This window comes from Staurois parvus, unplaced genomic scaffold (genome assembly GCF_062004578.1).
Source record: "Staurois parvus isolate SC_StPar_1 unplaced genomic scaffold, SC_StPar_1.0 ptg000380l, whole genome shotgun sequence".
Classification (NCBI taxonomy): domain Eukaryota; kingdom Metazoa; phylum Chordata; class Amphibia; order Anura; family Ranidae; genus Staurois; species Staurois parvus.
The window spans coordinates 2,957,872-2,970,771 of record NW_028318176.1 but is presented as its reverse complement, the minus strand read 5'-3'; the positions used below and the strand labels follow the sequence as shown (position 1 = coordinate 2,970,771).

Below are 12,900 nucleotides of genomic sequence, written 5' to 3'. Positions count from 1 at the left end.
TCACGGGGTGCGTCTTCCCCACATGAGAGCTGGGATGTCCAGCAACATTCATCTAGAAGACATTTCCCGCACTCAAGGCACTAATACACCTCCAGGGTTGTGTGAGACCCCAGGAAGACAGTACTTCAGTGAGGAACATTTCCCTCACTCAGGAAAGGAAAGTGGCTTCTCCCTCATGTGCAATCTCTGATGTCTGGAAAAAGTGGATACCTGTGAAAAACATTTCCCGCACTCAGGACAGGTATACGACTTTTCCTCAGCGTGAGACCTCTGATGTGTGACAAGTTCTGACTTTTTTGCAAAACATTTCCCGCACTCAGAACAGGAGTACGGCTTCTGTCCCCCGTGCAATCTCTGATGTGTGTGAAGACTGGACTTCTGTGAAAAGGATTTTCCACACTGAAGACAGGAATACAGCTTCTCCCCCGTGTGGGACTTTTGGTGTCTGTTGAGATTGGATTTCTCTGAAAAACATTTCCCACACAGAGAACAAGAATACGGCTTCTCCCCCGTGTGAGACCTCTGATGCGTGACAAGTTCTGATTTTTGTACAAAACATTTCCCGCACTCAAGACAGGAAAATGGCTTCTCCCCCGTGTGCAGTCTCTGGTGTTTGTAAAGATTGGACTTAAAGGAGAAACATTTCCTGCACTGAGGACAGGAAAACGGCTTCTCCCCCGAGTGAGACGTCTGATGTCGGGAAAGATAGGACTTCTTTGAAAAACATTTCCCGCACTCGGGACAGGAATACGGCTTCTCCCCCGTGTGAGATCTCTCATGCTCAGTAAGAGCGTATTTAAAACGGAACCACCTCCCGCACACAGTGCAGGAGAATCTTTTGTCTAGTGGAAGGGCGGCTCGGTCCCGCACAGTCTGCGAATCTGATGGTCCATCTACAATGGGTGGTGCCGGATGGACATTGGAGGGAGCCGGGTTTTCTCCTGGACTATACTGTGTGAGGTCCTCATCTTCTACTTTCCAGTCTGGAGACAAAGTGAGACAATCCTCTGAGGTTTTCCTCATCTCCCGGCCATGGACTAAAATACAAAGACAAAGAGGATTACTAGACAGGAGCCCCACCAGAGGTCAGAGAGTGAGGATGGGGGAAGGGGGACCAAGAGGAAGACTGGACTCATCCTGAAGACCACCATCATTGGGGTATTGGCTCCTCCCCTATCCCGAAGACCACCATCGTTGGGGTATTGGCTCCTCCCCTATCCTGAAGACCACCATTATTGGGGTATTGGCTCCTCCCCTATACTAGGAAAGGGGATCATGGAGGCCCTGGACTAGGAGAGGGGGTGTATGGAGGCCCTGGAACTAAGAGAAGGAGTGCCTAAGGGCCCTGGACTAGGAGTGGGGGAACATGGAGGTTCTGGACTAGGAGTGGGGATCATGGAGACCCTGGACCAGGAGAGGGGATCACGGAGGCCCTGGACTAGGAAAGGGGATCACGGAGGCCCTGGGACTAAGAGAGGGGGTGCCTAAGGGCCCTAGACTAGAAGTGGGGGAAAATGGAGGCACTGGACTAGGAGAGGGGGTGCCTAAAGGCCCTGGGACTAGGAGTGGGGCAACGTGGAGTCCCTGAACTAGGAGAGGGGGTGCCTGGAGGCTGTGGACTAGGAGAGGGGATCATGGAGGTGCTGGACTAGCAGAGGGGGTGCCTGAAGGCCCTGGACTAGGAGATGGCATGCCTAAGGGCCCTGGACTAGGAGAGGAGGAACCTGGAGGCACTGGACTAAGAGGGGGTGCCTAGAGGCCCTGGACTAAGAGGGGGTGCCTAGAGGCCCTGGACTAGGAGAGGGGATGCCTGGAGGCCCTGGACTAGGAGAGGGAGTTCCTGAAGGCCCTGGACTAGGAGAGGGGGTTCCTGAAGGCCCTGGACTAGGAGATGGCATGCCTAAGGGCCCTGGACTAGGAGAGGGGATGATGCCTGGAGGTCCTGGACTACGAGGGGGTGCCTGGAGGCCCTGGACTAAGAGGGGGTGCCTGGAGACCCTGGACTAAGAGGGGGTGCCTAAGGGGCCTGGACTAGGGAGAGACATTTATCAATTGTTGCAAGTAATGCCAACCAGGAGCAGAGAGATGGCTTGTGTGGAAGAGATATTAAATACCCAACATCCGCTCTATCCTGCCATCTGATCCAGAGAACAATGAGGTCTTGCTCACACGGGGAGAATGTATCTGTGCCGGGTGTGATGGCCCAGGTGTTCTGTGCATCCTCCCATGCAGGAGATCCCAATATAGTTGTTTGGGATGAAGTGGCTGCACGGACACCATCGCTACTCCCAATGTGACATCTCTGCGGATGCATGACCCCGAATGCACTCAGGTTTTGAACACACCCACAATTTGACCACAACCTCTTTTTTTGCATGGTGCACACTGCTATATTTCCTCCTACCATCTTTTTGGGAGAATGGGGGAGTGTAAAAAAGTTACAGGCTCCTGAGATAGAAGGTCCTCCCAATGAGGCAGCAGCAAGGGAGCATTCGCCAGCACCGCACCACAGACAGAGAAGCCAATCCGAGATTCCTTTGGTTTCTTTCCATCATAATAGACAAGGAATGAGTCGGAAGGCGTAGAATCAGTTGGGAAGGCGGAAGGCATAGATGAGATTGTACTGATCCTCCGATGTCACTAGGGCATCCATTGCGTCCACCAGGAGGATCCAACAAACCTTGCGGTGGAGACGGGATGCCAGAAGATCCACATCCAGCATCCCTCAGCAAAGGCAGAGCTGATGGAACACCTGTAGGTGCAGGGACCACTCGCCCTAATCCAGGGTCTGATGGCTGAGATAATCTGTTTGGCCTTTTTAGACCTCTGGAATATGGCGGACAAAGCCGGAATGAACCTTCCCACCCATCTCAAGATGCGAGACGTCTCCACCGCCGCTACTGCACTTTATGTGCCCCTCTGATGACTGATTTGCACCACCGTGGTGGCGTTGTCCAACTAGATCCTGATCGGCAGACCCTGTAGGTGATCCATCCCATGTGTCAGCGACAACCTGACCACCCAAGGCTCCAGGACATTGATGGGGCAGTCGAGCCTCCTCCGGTGTCCAAAGACCCTGAGCTGATTCCTATACGAAGACTCCTCCCCAGCCTGACATCCATCATGACCACAGTCCATCGAAGGGGAAGGACGAACATTCCATAAATCCAGAGACCACACTCACCAGAGAAGAGAGGCCGACGGCAACCACTCCAGATGAATGCAAATCTCCAAGGAAGCGGAAGACCTGTTCCATTTGGACAGGATTGCCTACTACATGGAATTGAACATACAGAACCGCTCAAAGACAGCCACCATCAGGCCCATAACCTGCCTGTGAAAATGCAGGGAAGGCTGCTTGAAATTCAAAATCTGCCAGAGTTCCTGTGTTTGTCGAACAGGAGGAACACCTTGGATTGCTCCGAATCAAGGATCAGCCCCAGACACTCCATGTGCTTGGATGGGGTCAACAAAGACTTCCTTAAAGCGGGTCGGGATGAACATGAAGTCTTAGAAAGGAGGCATGGATGTGTGGGGAGTGACTTTGGGTGGGGGTTGTTCATTGTTCACTGCCATGTGGCTGCATCCCATTGTTCTATTGTGTGCCTTGCTTGAGAGCAAACTATTATGGGATATGTGTTTGTACTGGCTTGGTGGGGGGTGTTTCTGGCAGCCCTTCCCCCTGATGGGGCAGGCTGATGATATGTTTCCTGTTACTGGTTGTATTTCCCCGCCCTGTGTATATATCTTTTGTTTGTGTTAAAATAAAGCAGTTGACTTTCTGTTTTAAGAGAGTCTGGTGCTGTCTTATTTCCTGTATGATCAGCAGTGGTGTCCGTGGATAATGTTCAGACAGGGAAGCGGGAGTCTAACGGAAATACCCTAGTGCAGTCGGGTCCAGTTCCGTTACAATGGAGATCTCTCCACTGTGCAGCAGCGTCGAGCGGGACTTCACATGCAGGAGCAAGTCATCCAGGTAGCCGAGCATGGACACCCCCTGTTGTCTCAGCAAGGCCGAGGCCGAGACCTTAGTAAACACCTGGGGAGTGGAGGCCAAACCGAAGGGTAGCACCACCACTTGGTAATGTCCATCCCAGCAGATGTCCCACACAGATGGGAATGTGCCGGTAAGTGTCCTTGATGTCTACAGAAGCCAGAAAAGCCCCATGGTGAAGGGAGGGTGATGGAATGGATTCCAGTCTGAACTCGGGAACCTGCATGAGGGCATTCAGATTCTTGAGGTTCAGGAATGGGCAAACCCCGTCTATCGTGGGAACTGTAAACAGACCCCTGAAACGGCTTCAACTCAGAAACCAGAACAATCACCGCTCAAAAGGAGCAGAACCTGCACAGCCCAGTACGGGGCCTTCAGACGTGTCAGTGAGATCCGCGTATTGGAGGTAAAAAAACCTGACCGGCGAAAAGGAATGAAATTCTAGTTTGTAGCCTCCCAGATGAAGAAGAAAGAAATTCTATGTCATGGCCAGACCTTGTCAAAGTCTCTGAGTGCAGCAAAAACAAAAACCAAGACTACCAAACACAATGCTCTCCCCGCCGAGGTCAGCGGTAGGAAGAACCACGCTCGCCATGAGGAGATGGATGACGTCCAAGGAAGTACCGCAGAGAAAATACCTCTGGTAAGGCAGGGGCGACAGACCACGCAGGGGCCTGGTAGTCCACCACCAGGTCGGGTGGGAGGGGGAGGAGAAACCCATAGGGACTGATCATCCTGGGAGTACACCCCCCCCTACCGTGTCCAGAAATGGAAGGGAGGGGACATCTCCTTACTTATCCCATGAAAGATCCTTCTCTCCACCAAAGTGGGGGGGATCGGCCAGGGTAACACTGTGACATAGGCTTTAGGCACCCAGATATATGTGTGTCTATGAGACATTTAACTCGCTGGCCACTCCGGTCCAGAATGGGGCATCTTCGCAGCCAACCAAATGTGGAGCTAGTGGTCTGAGGATGATTGCTGGTCAGACTGGGGTGACCACTGGATTTAAATGATCCAAACCCTGTTTGGAAATGGATGAAGAAGAAAAGGCCGTTGTCAAGGCCCCGGGTATGACCAGAGGTGTGTGGACTGACACAGGAAAACGCAGGCTTCAGATATAGTATAAACAATATAATTTATTTAAGACTAAACAATACATAAATGCAGTGCAAGACTAAACAAACACAGTGCAAACAAACCAAACCAAAACCCCCAACAGATAACAAAAGAACAATACTAAGCGTAGTCGGACGGGCCGGGTCAGGAACAATCAGGCAAACACGGTAGCAAAGGAGCAGACTGGAGAGTGGTCAGGAATAGCAGAGGTCAGGACAGGCGAAGTTCAATCAGAGTCAGGGATCAAGCAGGATCAGACAGGAAGCCGACAGGATGCAGGTACAGGGGCTCTTGGGAAAACATACACCAAGGCGCTGATTGCAAGTCTGGCCATTCCTATGTGCACCTCCTGCAATCAGCCTCAGGTGTTTTGGCTGACTGCAGAAGTGAGCCTCTGGTTGCTGAGAGCACCCGCTGGCCAGTCCTGGTACTGCAAACCACAAGGCAGGTGAGTCCCCCCACTATTGGCGAGTCCATTCCTGACAGTACCCCCCCTCAAGGAGCGGCCTCAGGACGCTCCAAACCGTCCTAAATGGGCAAAATGTTCCACCGCCCGGATCCAGTAATTGGCGGGATATCAAGGACTGGTACATCAGGCTGGGCACCGGGCAGAGGCACATCAGGCTGGACACCGGACAGAGGCACATCAGGCTGGACACCGGACAGAGGCACATCAGGCTGGGCACCGGACAGAGGCACATCAGGCTGGGCACCGGACAGAGGCACATCAGGCTGGGCACCGGACAGAGGCACATCAGGCTGGGCACCGGACAGAGGCACATCAGGCTGGGCACCGGACAGAGGCACATCAGGCTGGGCACCGGACAGAGGCACATCAGACTGGGCACCGGGCCACCAGGTGGAGCAGCGGGCACCGGGCCACCAGGCGGAGCAGCGGGCACCAGGCGGAGCAGTGGGCTCCGAGTCATCTGGCAAGACAGCGGGCTCCGAGTCATCTGGCAAGACTGCGGGCACCGAGTCATCTGGCAAGACAGTGGGCGCCGAGTCATCTGACAAGACTGCGGGCGCCGAGTCATCTGGCAAAACAGCGGGCACCGGGTCATCTGGCAAGACTGCGGGCGCCGAGTCATCTGGCAAGACTGCGGGCATCGGGGCTTTAAGCTCGACAGCGGGCACAGAGTCATCTGGCAAGACAGCGGGCGCGGAGTCATCTGGCAAGACAGCGGGCGCCGAGTCATCTGGCAAAACAGCGGGCACCAGGTCATCTGGCAAGACAGCGGGCACAGAGTCATCTAGCAAAACAGCGGGCACCGGGTCATCTGGCAAGACTGCGGGCGCCGAGTCATCTGGCAAGACAGCGGGTGCCGAGTCATCTGGCAAGACAGCGGGCACCGAGTCATCTGGCAAGACAGCAGGCATCGGGGCTTTAAGCTCGACAGCGGGCACCGAGTCATCTGGCAAGACAGCGGGCACCGAGTCATCTGGCACGACAGCGGGCATCGGGTCGTCAAGCTCGACAGCGGGCACAGAGTCATCTGGCAAGACTGCGGGCGCAGAGTCATCTGGCAAGACTGCGGGCGCCGAGTCATCTGGCAAGACTGCGGGCGCCGAGTCATCTGGCAAGACTGCGGGCGCCGAGTCATCTGGCAAGACTGCGGGCGCCGGGTCATCTGGCAAGACTGCGGGCGCCGGGTCATCTGGCATCAGGGTATCAGGCTGAATTGCGGGTGCTGGGGCACCAGGCTGAATCACGGAAGGCGGGTTCTCAGACGGCAGGCTGACCGGTTTGGATACTGGCAGGATGGTACTGGTTGGAAAGAATTTTTGCTTTTTCCTGGTTTTAGTTACTGGAGCACAGGAAGTAAGCGCAGGTTTGTAAGTGGATAGAGCAGCTGTAGGCAGAGAAGAGCTGGGGGATGGAACAAAGGAGGGAGCAGTTGCTACAGAGGACTTCTTTACAGGGTTAAAGAAAGGATAGGTGCGAGTGGGAGCAGGGGACTGACATGTGGTAGTTAGCAGAGTATACTGGGCAGTCACTGGGGGTGCTGTCGGGGATGCAGGAAGAGTGCCTTGAGCAGAGGAATGACGTTGCAAGCTGACTGAGGCTGGGTGCAACAAGTCTGACCATGTCTGCAGTATGGGTTGAACAAAGCTCAGCTTACACAAAGCCTGTCTGGTCAAAGACTGCACTGCGTTTATACAGTCCCTTAGTACCTGTTGTGAACATGCAGAATAACGCTCCAGAAAGTAATCTACATCATCCTCCAATAACCATACCAGGGACTCTACCTGGTCGGCAATAAATGGCGGCAAAAATTCATCCCTGCTTTCGGGGGTACCAGATGAAACCAACTCTGCACAAACCTGAATCAATGGTTGCACCTCAGAGAACTCTGTGCCCTGATCTACTAGGCCTTATGCACTCTAGTAGTTGATCCCGGGTATACTCCTTCAGAGTCTGATAAGCATAATCTCTGTCAGCAAACACTAGCAGAGACAAATACACCACCTCATCAAGATTCATCCTTCCCAGCAACAATAAGCCAAGATGGCTTCCCTGTGCAGCCACTTCTGGTCAGGATTGGCCTTGGTGTAATGTCAGGGCCCCAGGTATGACCAGAGGTGTGTGGACTGACACAGGGAAACGCAGGCTTCAGATATAGTATAAACGATATAATTTATTTAAGACTAAACAATACATAAATGCAGTGCAAGACTAAACATAAACACAGTGCAAACAAACCAAACCAAAACCCCCAACAGATAACAAAAGAACAATACTAAGCGTAGTCGGACGGGCCGGGTCAGGAACAATCAGGCAGACACGGTACCAAAGGAGCAGACTGGAGAGTGGTCAGGAATAGCAGAGGTCAGGACAGGCGGAGTTCGATCAGACAGGAAGCCGACAGGATGCAGGTACAGGGGCTCTTGGGAAAACATACACCAAGGCGCTGATTGCAAGTCTGGCCATTCCTATGTGCACCTCCTGCAATCAGCCTCAGGTGTTTTGGCTGACTGCAGAAGTGAGCCTCTGGTTGCTGAGAGCACCCGCTGGCCAGTCCCGGTACTGCAAACCACAAGGCAGGTGAGTCCCACCACTATTGGCAAGTCCATTCCTGACAGCCGTATCCCTCAATGAAGATAAGAGAAATTCACACTTTGCAGCCAGCTGAACCCCGGAACCTCCATAAATCCAGTCTAGAGACATAAATTGTGTCTGCAGCACAGAGAAGGAAGATTATACGAGAGAAATCCAGGAATACAGGATGGGGAACACAGCTCAGGAAAGTGATATTACCCTGCCCCCGCCCTACTATGGACCAATCAGTGAGCAGTATGGGTGGAGGAATGGATTTAGTGTTCATGACCCACCTGTGCTGATCCCTATGGGAATGTCCTCCTCTATTAATATCCTTATTATTCCATCCTCCTCCATAGACTGCTGATCATCCCTCACATACGCCTCTTCTTCTTCTACTTTGCCCTCAACATTTATATCTATCAGATCTTCACCCTAAACCAAGAGAAGGATTGATAACAACATATGTAAAATATAAGCTCTAATATTGTGAGATCACATAAAAGAAAAATTCAAACATCTACACAAGTTCATGTTCTAGATGCTCCATCCCACCAACCTTGTAATGGTGAGGGAAGGTGTGACGTTCCTGTGGTGGGTTCCTGGTATTAGGTGGCTCCATCATATCCTTGTGTCCTTCTGAAAACTCCTTCATCACTCCATACTCCTCATCCTCCTCTTTAAATTCCTCTTTAACATCAATATTATCATCCCCGAGGATTCCACTCTGGAAGATTAAATAAAACATTCATTGTAACAAACATGCCGGGTATAAATCACAACTACCAGAGATTGTCAATCACCTACCTGATGACGGTGAGGAACAGTGTGACCTTCCTGTGTGGAATCCCGGGAATACAGAGAACGGGGACATCTCTCTGGTGGGTTCCTGTAGCTGGATGACTCCATCATGGTGTCTTCGTACAGATCTTTGTGTCCTTCTGGAATCTCTGACTCCTCCATCACCCCATCCTCATCATCCTCCTCTTTTATCTCTTCTTTACCTTCAACTTTAGAATCGCTCATCTCGTTGCATCTCTCTGGTGGGTTCCCATGACTGGATCCATCTGTAGGAAACACACACTGACTGAATCCATTGTTTCTGTGTTTATCAGATGATGGGGGATCTAGGTGGAGCCTCCGTACTGCTCTCTCCTTTCCAATAAAGTCTCCTCTTACCTGGTGATGTGATGGGTGGCTGATTGTCCATCATGACGTCCTTGTAGAGGTCCTTGCGTCCTTCTAAATACCCCTACATAGGGAAATAGACAGTGGTGTCACTTAGGAACCTGACACACACAATGATACAGTCACCATCCAGACACGTCTGTTACTGGAGAATGTCCCAGAATTCCCGGCCCCTCTCACCTCTCCTGTCAGCAGCTCCATCATCTTCTTGGTGACTTCTAGAATCTTCCTCATGTTGTGTCTCTCAGGTTTTAGGGAGTCACATGGAGGCACTGTGATGGTCATATGATCACCTGACTTCTGAGGAGGAAATCTCTGTATTGAGGAACCAATAGGAATATCATGTTAGACTCCCAGAATCCTCCTCACCTCTCCAGTCAGGTCTGTGTTTTATTAATAGAGATGTCATGTGACCTCCCAGAATCCTCCTCACCTCTCCGGTCAGCAGGTAGATGATCTCCAGGGTGAGGTTTAGTATCCTCTCAGTCATGTGACTCCGGTCCTCCTCCATCCTCATTGGTCTATATAGGTCTCCTTGTAGATGGATAACTTTGGGAAATGAAAGAAAGTGAAAGACTGCCCTTTTGGTATCTTCAAACATTTTATTTGATCAGTGAAATGGTAAGAAGGTGAAGGTGGCCTCCATTTCCTGGAAGAATGGTTTTAAAAGTGTAGGTGGAAGGACCATCATAGACCAAGTACCTTTTCCCTACTATAGAGTCCTCCTGAGCCCTACAGCCTCCTCCTTCCCTCCTCCTCCTTTTCTCTCAGAGCCCTCCTGCCCAACAACACTAACAAGGACCCAGAGTCCTTCAGTTACACTACCCCCTCAGGGGCCCCAAGGCCTTTCAGCCTCAGTTCTCCCCGAGTTCACCTTCAACCCTCAATATTTTCCTCCCTCTGACACCAATGATGGAACATGTTCTTCATGGCAGGCTGGGGGATGTTTTCTTCCTCCTGACCAGCAATGTAAGGGTCTCTATGCTCCATACTCCTGACCCCGGCACTCCATCATTGTGTTGGCTCCATAGTGTAATGATTGCCCATTGGCTGCCTGTGTAGTGTAATCATCGCCCTCTGTAGGCCATGTATGGTCAGGATGGTCCTGGTCTTGTCTGTTTATTGTCAGTGCTGCTTGTCAGAGGATTATACTACTAGAATGTATCTCCACAATGAGGAGAATGTTCTGGCCCCGGAAGTGGCAGAATGATCTGCCCCTGAAGGGGTTAATCTGGGTTCCCACACTATATATGTGTGTATCATCTGCTGGAGATAAAAGACGTCACAGTGACTATGGAGGAAGAGGACGGACATGACGGTGGAGGAAGAGGACGGATGTGACGATGGAGGAAGAGGACAGACGTGACGATGGAGGAAGAGGACAGACGTGACGATGGAGGAAGAGGACAGACGTGATGATGGAGGAAGAGGACGGACGAACGGTGGAGGAAGAGGACCGACGCAAGGATGGAGGAAGAGGACCGACGTGATGATGAAGAGGACACGACGATGGAGGAAGAGGACACAACGATGGAGGGAGAGGACAGATGTGACGATGGAGGGAGAGGACGGCTGTGACGATGGAGGAGGACGGACGCGACGGTGGAGGAAGAGGACGGACGCAACAATAGAGGAAGAGGACGGACATGACGGGGGGGTTACTGGGTGTAAATAGAAAATAAGATCCTATCACCTCCTCTGCTGCCACTTCCAACAACGTCTCCTTTATACTTCGTACCTCATGGAACTGCCTGTCTTTATCTATCATCACTTCCTGTCTGCACCTGACATCACTTCTTGTCTTCCATAGAGACTTCCTGTCTGGGTAGAAGTGAGATCCCCACCTTGTGGAGCTCAGAGGAACTTCAGCCCCGAGAACAGTCTGGTAGTGTGACCCTGGCCTTGTGCTGGGTGTGTATGTACTGTACTGAGACACCCGAGTACACATAACATTTCCCTAACGGGGACCAGAACCCAGATATCAGAATAATATAGCACCCATCCAGGACCCATCCTTGACATGCTGGAGGTAAAATTCGATACCATACAATGTACCCGAGAGAGGGCATCGGCATTTTGATGCTGTCCCCCGGGGGTCTATGCTCCACTACAAAGTTGAACTCATGGAGTAAAAGGAACCATCTGGTCACTCTGGCATTGTCCTGCTTGTTGGTCTCATCCAGGTCAATGGGGCATGATCTGACACCAGGCGAAACCTCCTGCCTAGCAGAAAGTACCGTGGAGAATCCAGAGCCTATTTGATGGGGAAACACTCTTGCCACAGCTTAGTATTTCTCCACAGCCGTCAGTTTCCTCCCGCGAAAAACTACGGAGGTGCTCTCCCATATTGACCACTTAAGCAAAGACCACTCCTAAGCCCTACCCTGAGGCATCTGCACCACAAATTCCTTAGAAAAACTAGAAGCCACAAGCACCGGATGCTGGCACAATACAGTCTTACGTTTCTGAAAAGCTTCTTCAGCATCCGCATTCCAATTTTTCATTACTCCCTTCCTACCCTTTGTTAAGTCAGTCAATGGTGCAGCCATGGTGACAAAGTTGGGGACGAACCTTGGATAGTAGCCAACTATGCCCAAAAATGCTTTGACCTGTTTTTTGGTTAGAGGACGGGGCCAGTTTTGTATGGCCTCCACCTAATTCACTTGAGGTTTCTCTAGCCCCCTATGCACAATGTACCCTAGGTACTCATCTTCCTCCATCCTAATCGCACACTTCTGGGGATTGATTGTGAACCCTGCTTTTTTTTCAAGGAGTCTATGACTGCCTAAACCCCAGGAAGATGGGACTCCCAATCGGTACTGAAGACTGAAGCGTATTGTCGATGAGGCCATAATATTTTGTCCATTGCCCTTTGGAATGTGGCCTGGGCAGAGTGTAGGACAAATGGCATACTTTTATATTGAAAGTGGCCTTCAGGGGTGGAAAAAGCAGTTTTCTCCCTGGCTTCCTTGGTGAGGGGAATCTGCCAATACCCTTTTATGAGGTCCAACATGGTGATATACTGGGCGGGACCCAACCTCTCAACTACCAGGGGCATCGGATAGGCATCAAAGTTGGAAACTTCATTAGGTTTTCTACAGTCAATGCAGAAGTGCAGGGCACCATTGGGTTTTGGTACCAACACCACTGGACTTGACCACTCACTCTGCAACTCTTCAGTGACATTAAGCTCAAGCATTCTGTTCACTTCTTTAGACACCACCACTCTATGTGCTTCTGAGATACGACATGGATTTCAATGAATCTTTACATTGGGCTCAGTTATCATGTAGTACTCGATGAGGTTCGGTAGACCAGGCAATCCCGAAAACATTTCTTTGTCTTTCAGCGGAAACTCTTTCTCTTGTTGGGTTTGTGACTTAGACAGGGTAGCAGCAACCTACACCAAGTCAACCCGTGCAGGATCCCCTGAATTGACACCTACCACTGCGGACACCAGTTCTTTGTCTCTCCAAGGTTTTTGGTATGGCTTTCTTTTCCCCAGCGGTTGTACCTTGTGGTTCACATCACCCACTTTTTCCACCACCTCAAATGGACC

General features: G+C 51.4%; 1 protein-coding gene across 1 annotated transcript in view; it reads right to left on the bottom strand.

Moving 5' to 3' along the window:
* Positions 1–11,152, bottom strand: part of LOC149456038 (uncharacterized) — a 58,590-nt gene extending 47,438 nt beyond the window's left edge. Inside the window, 8 exon segments of the mRNA XM_089685663.1 lie at positions 151–1,037; positions 8,447–8,588; positions 8,713–8,880; positions 8,961–9,220; positions 9,333–9,405; positions 9,522–9,656; positions 9,775–9,890; positions 11,035–11,152. Of these exon segments, the coding sequence (XP_089541789.1) occupies positions 151–1,037; positions 8,447–8,588; positions 8,713–8,880; positions 8,961–9,220; positions 9,333–9,405; positions 9,522–9,656; positions 9,775–9,858 (1,749 nt within the window). The 5' untranslated portion in view covers positions 9,859–9,890; positions 11,035–11,152.
* Positions 11,153–12,900: the final 1,748 nt, after the last annotated feature.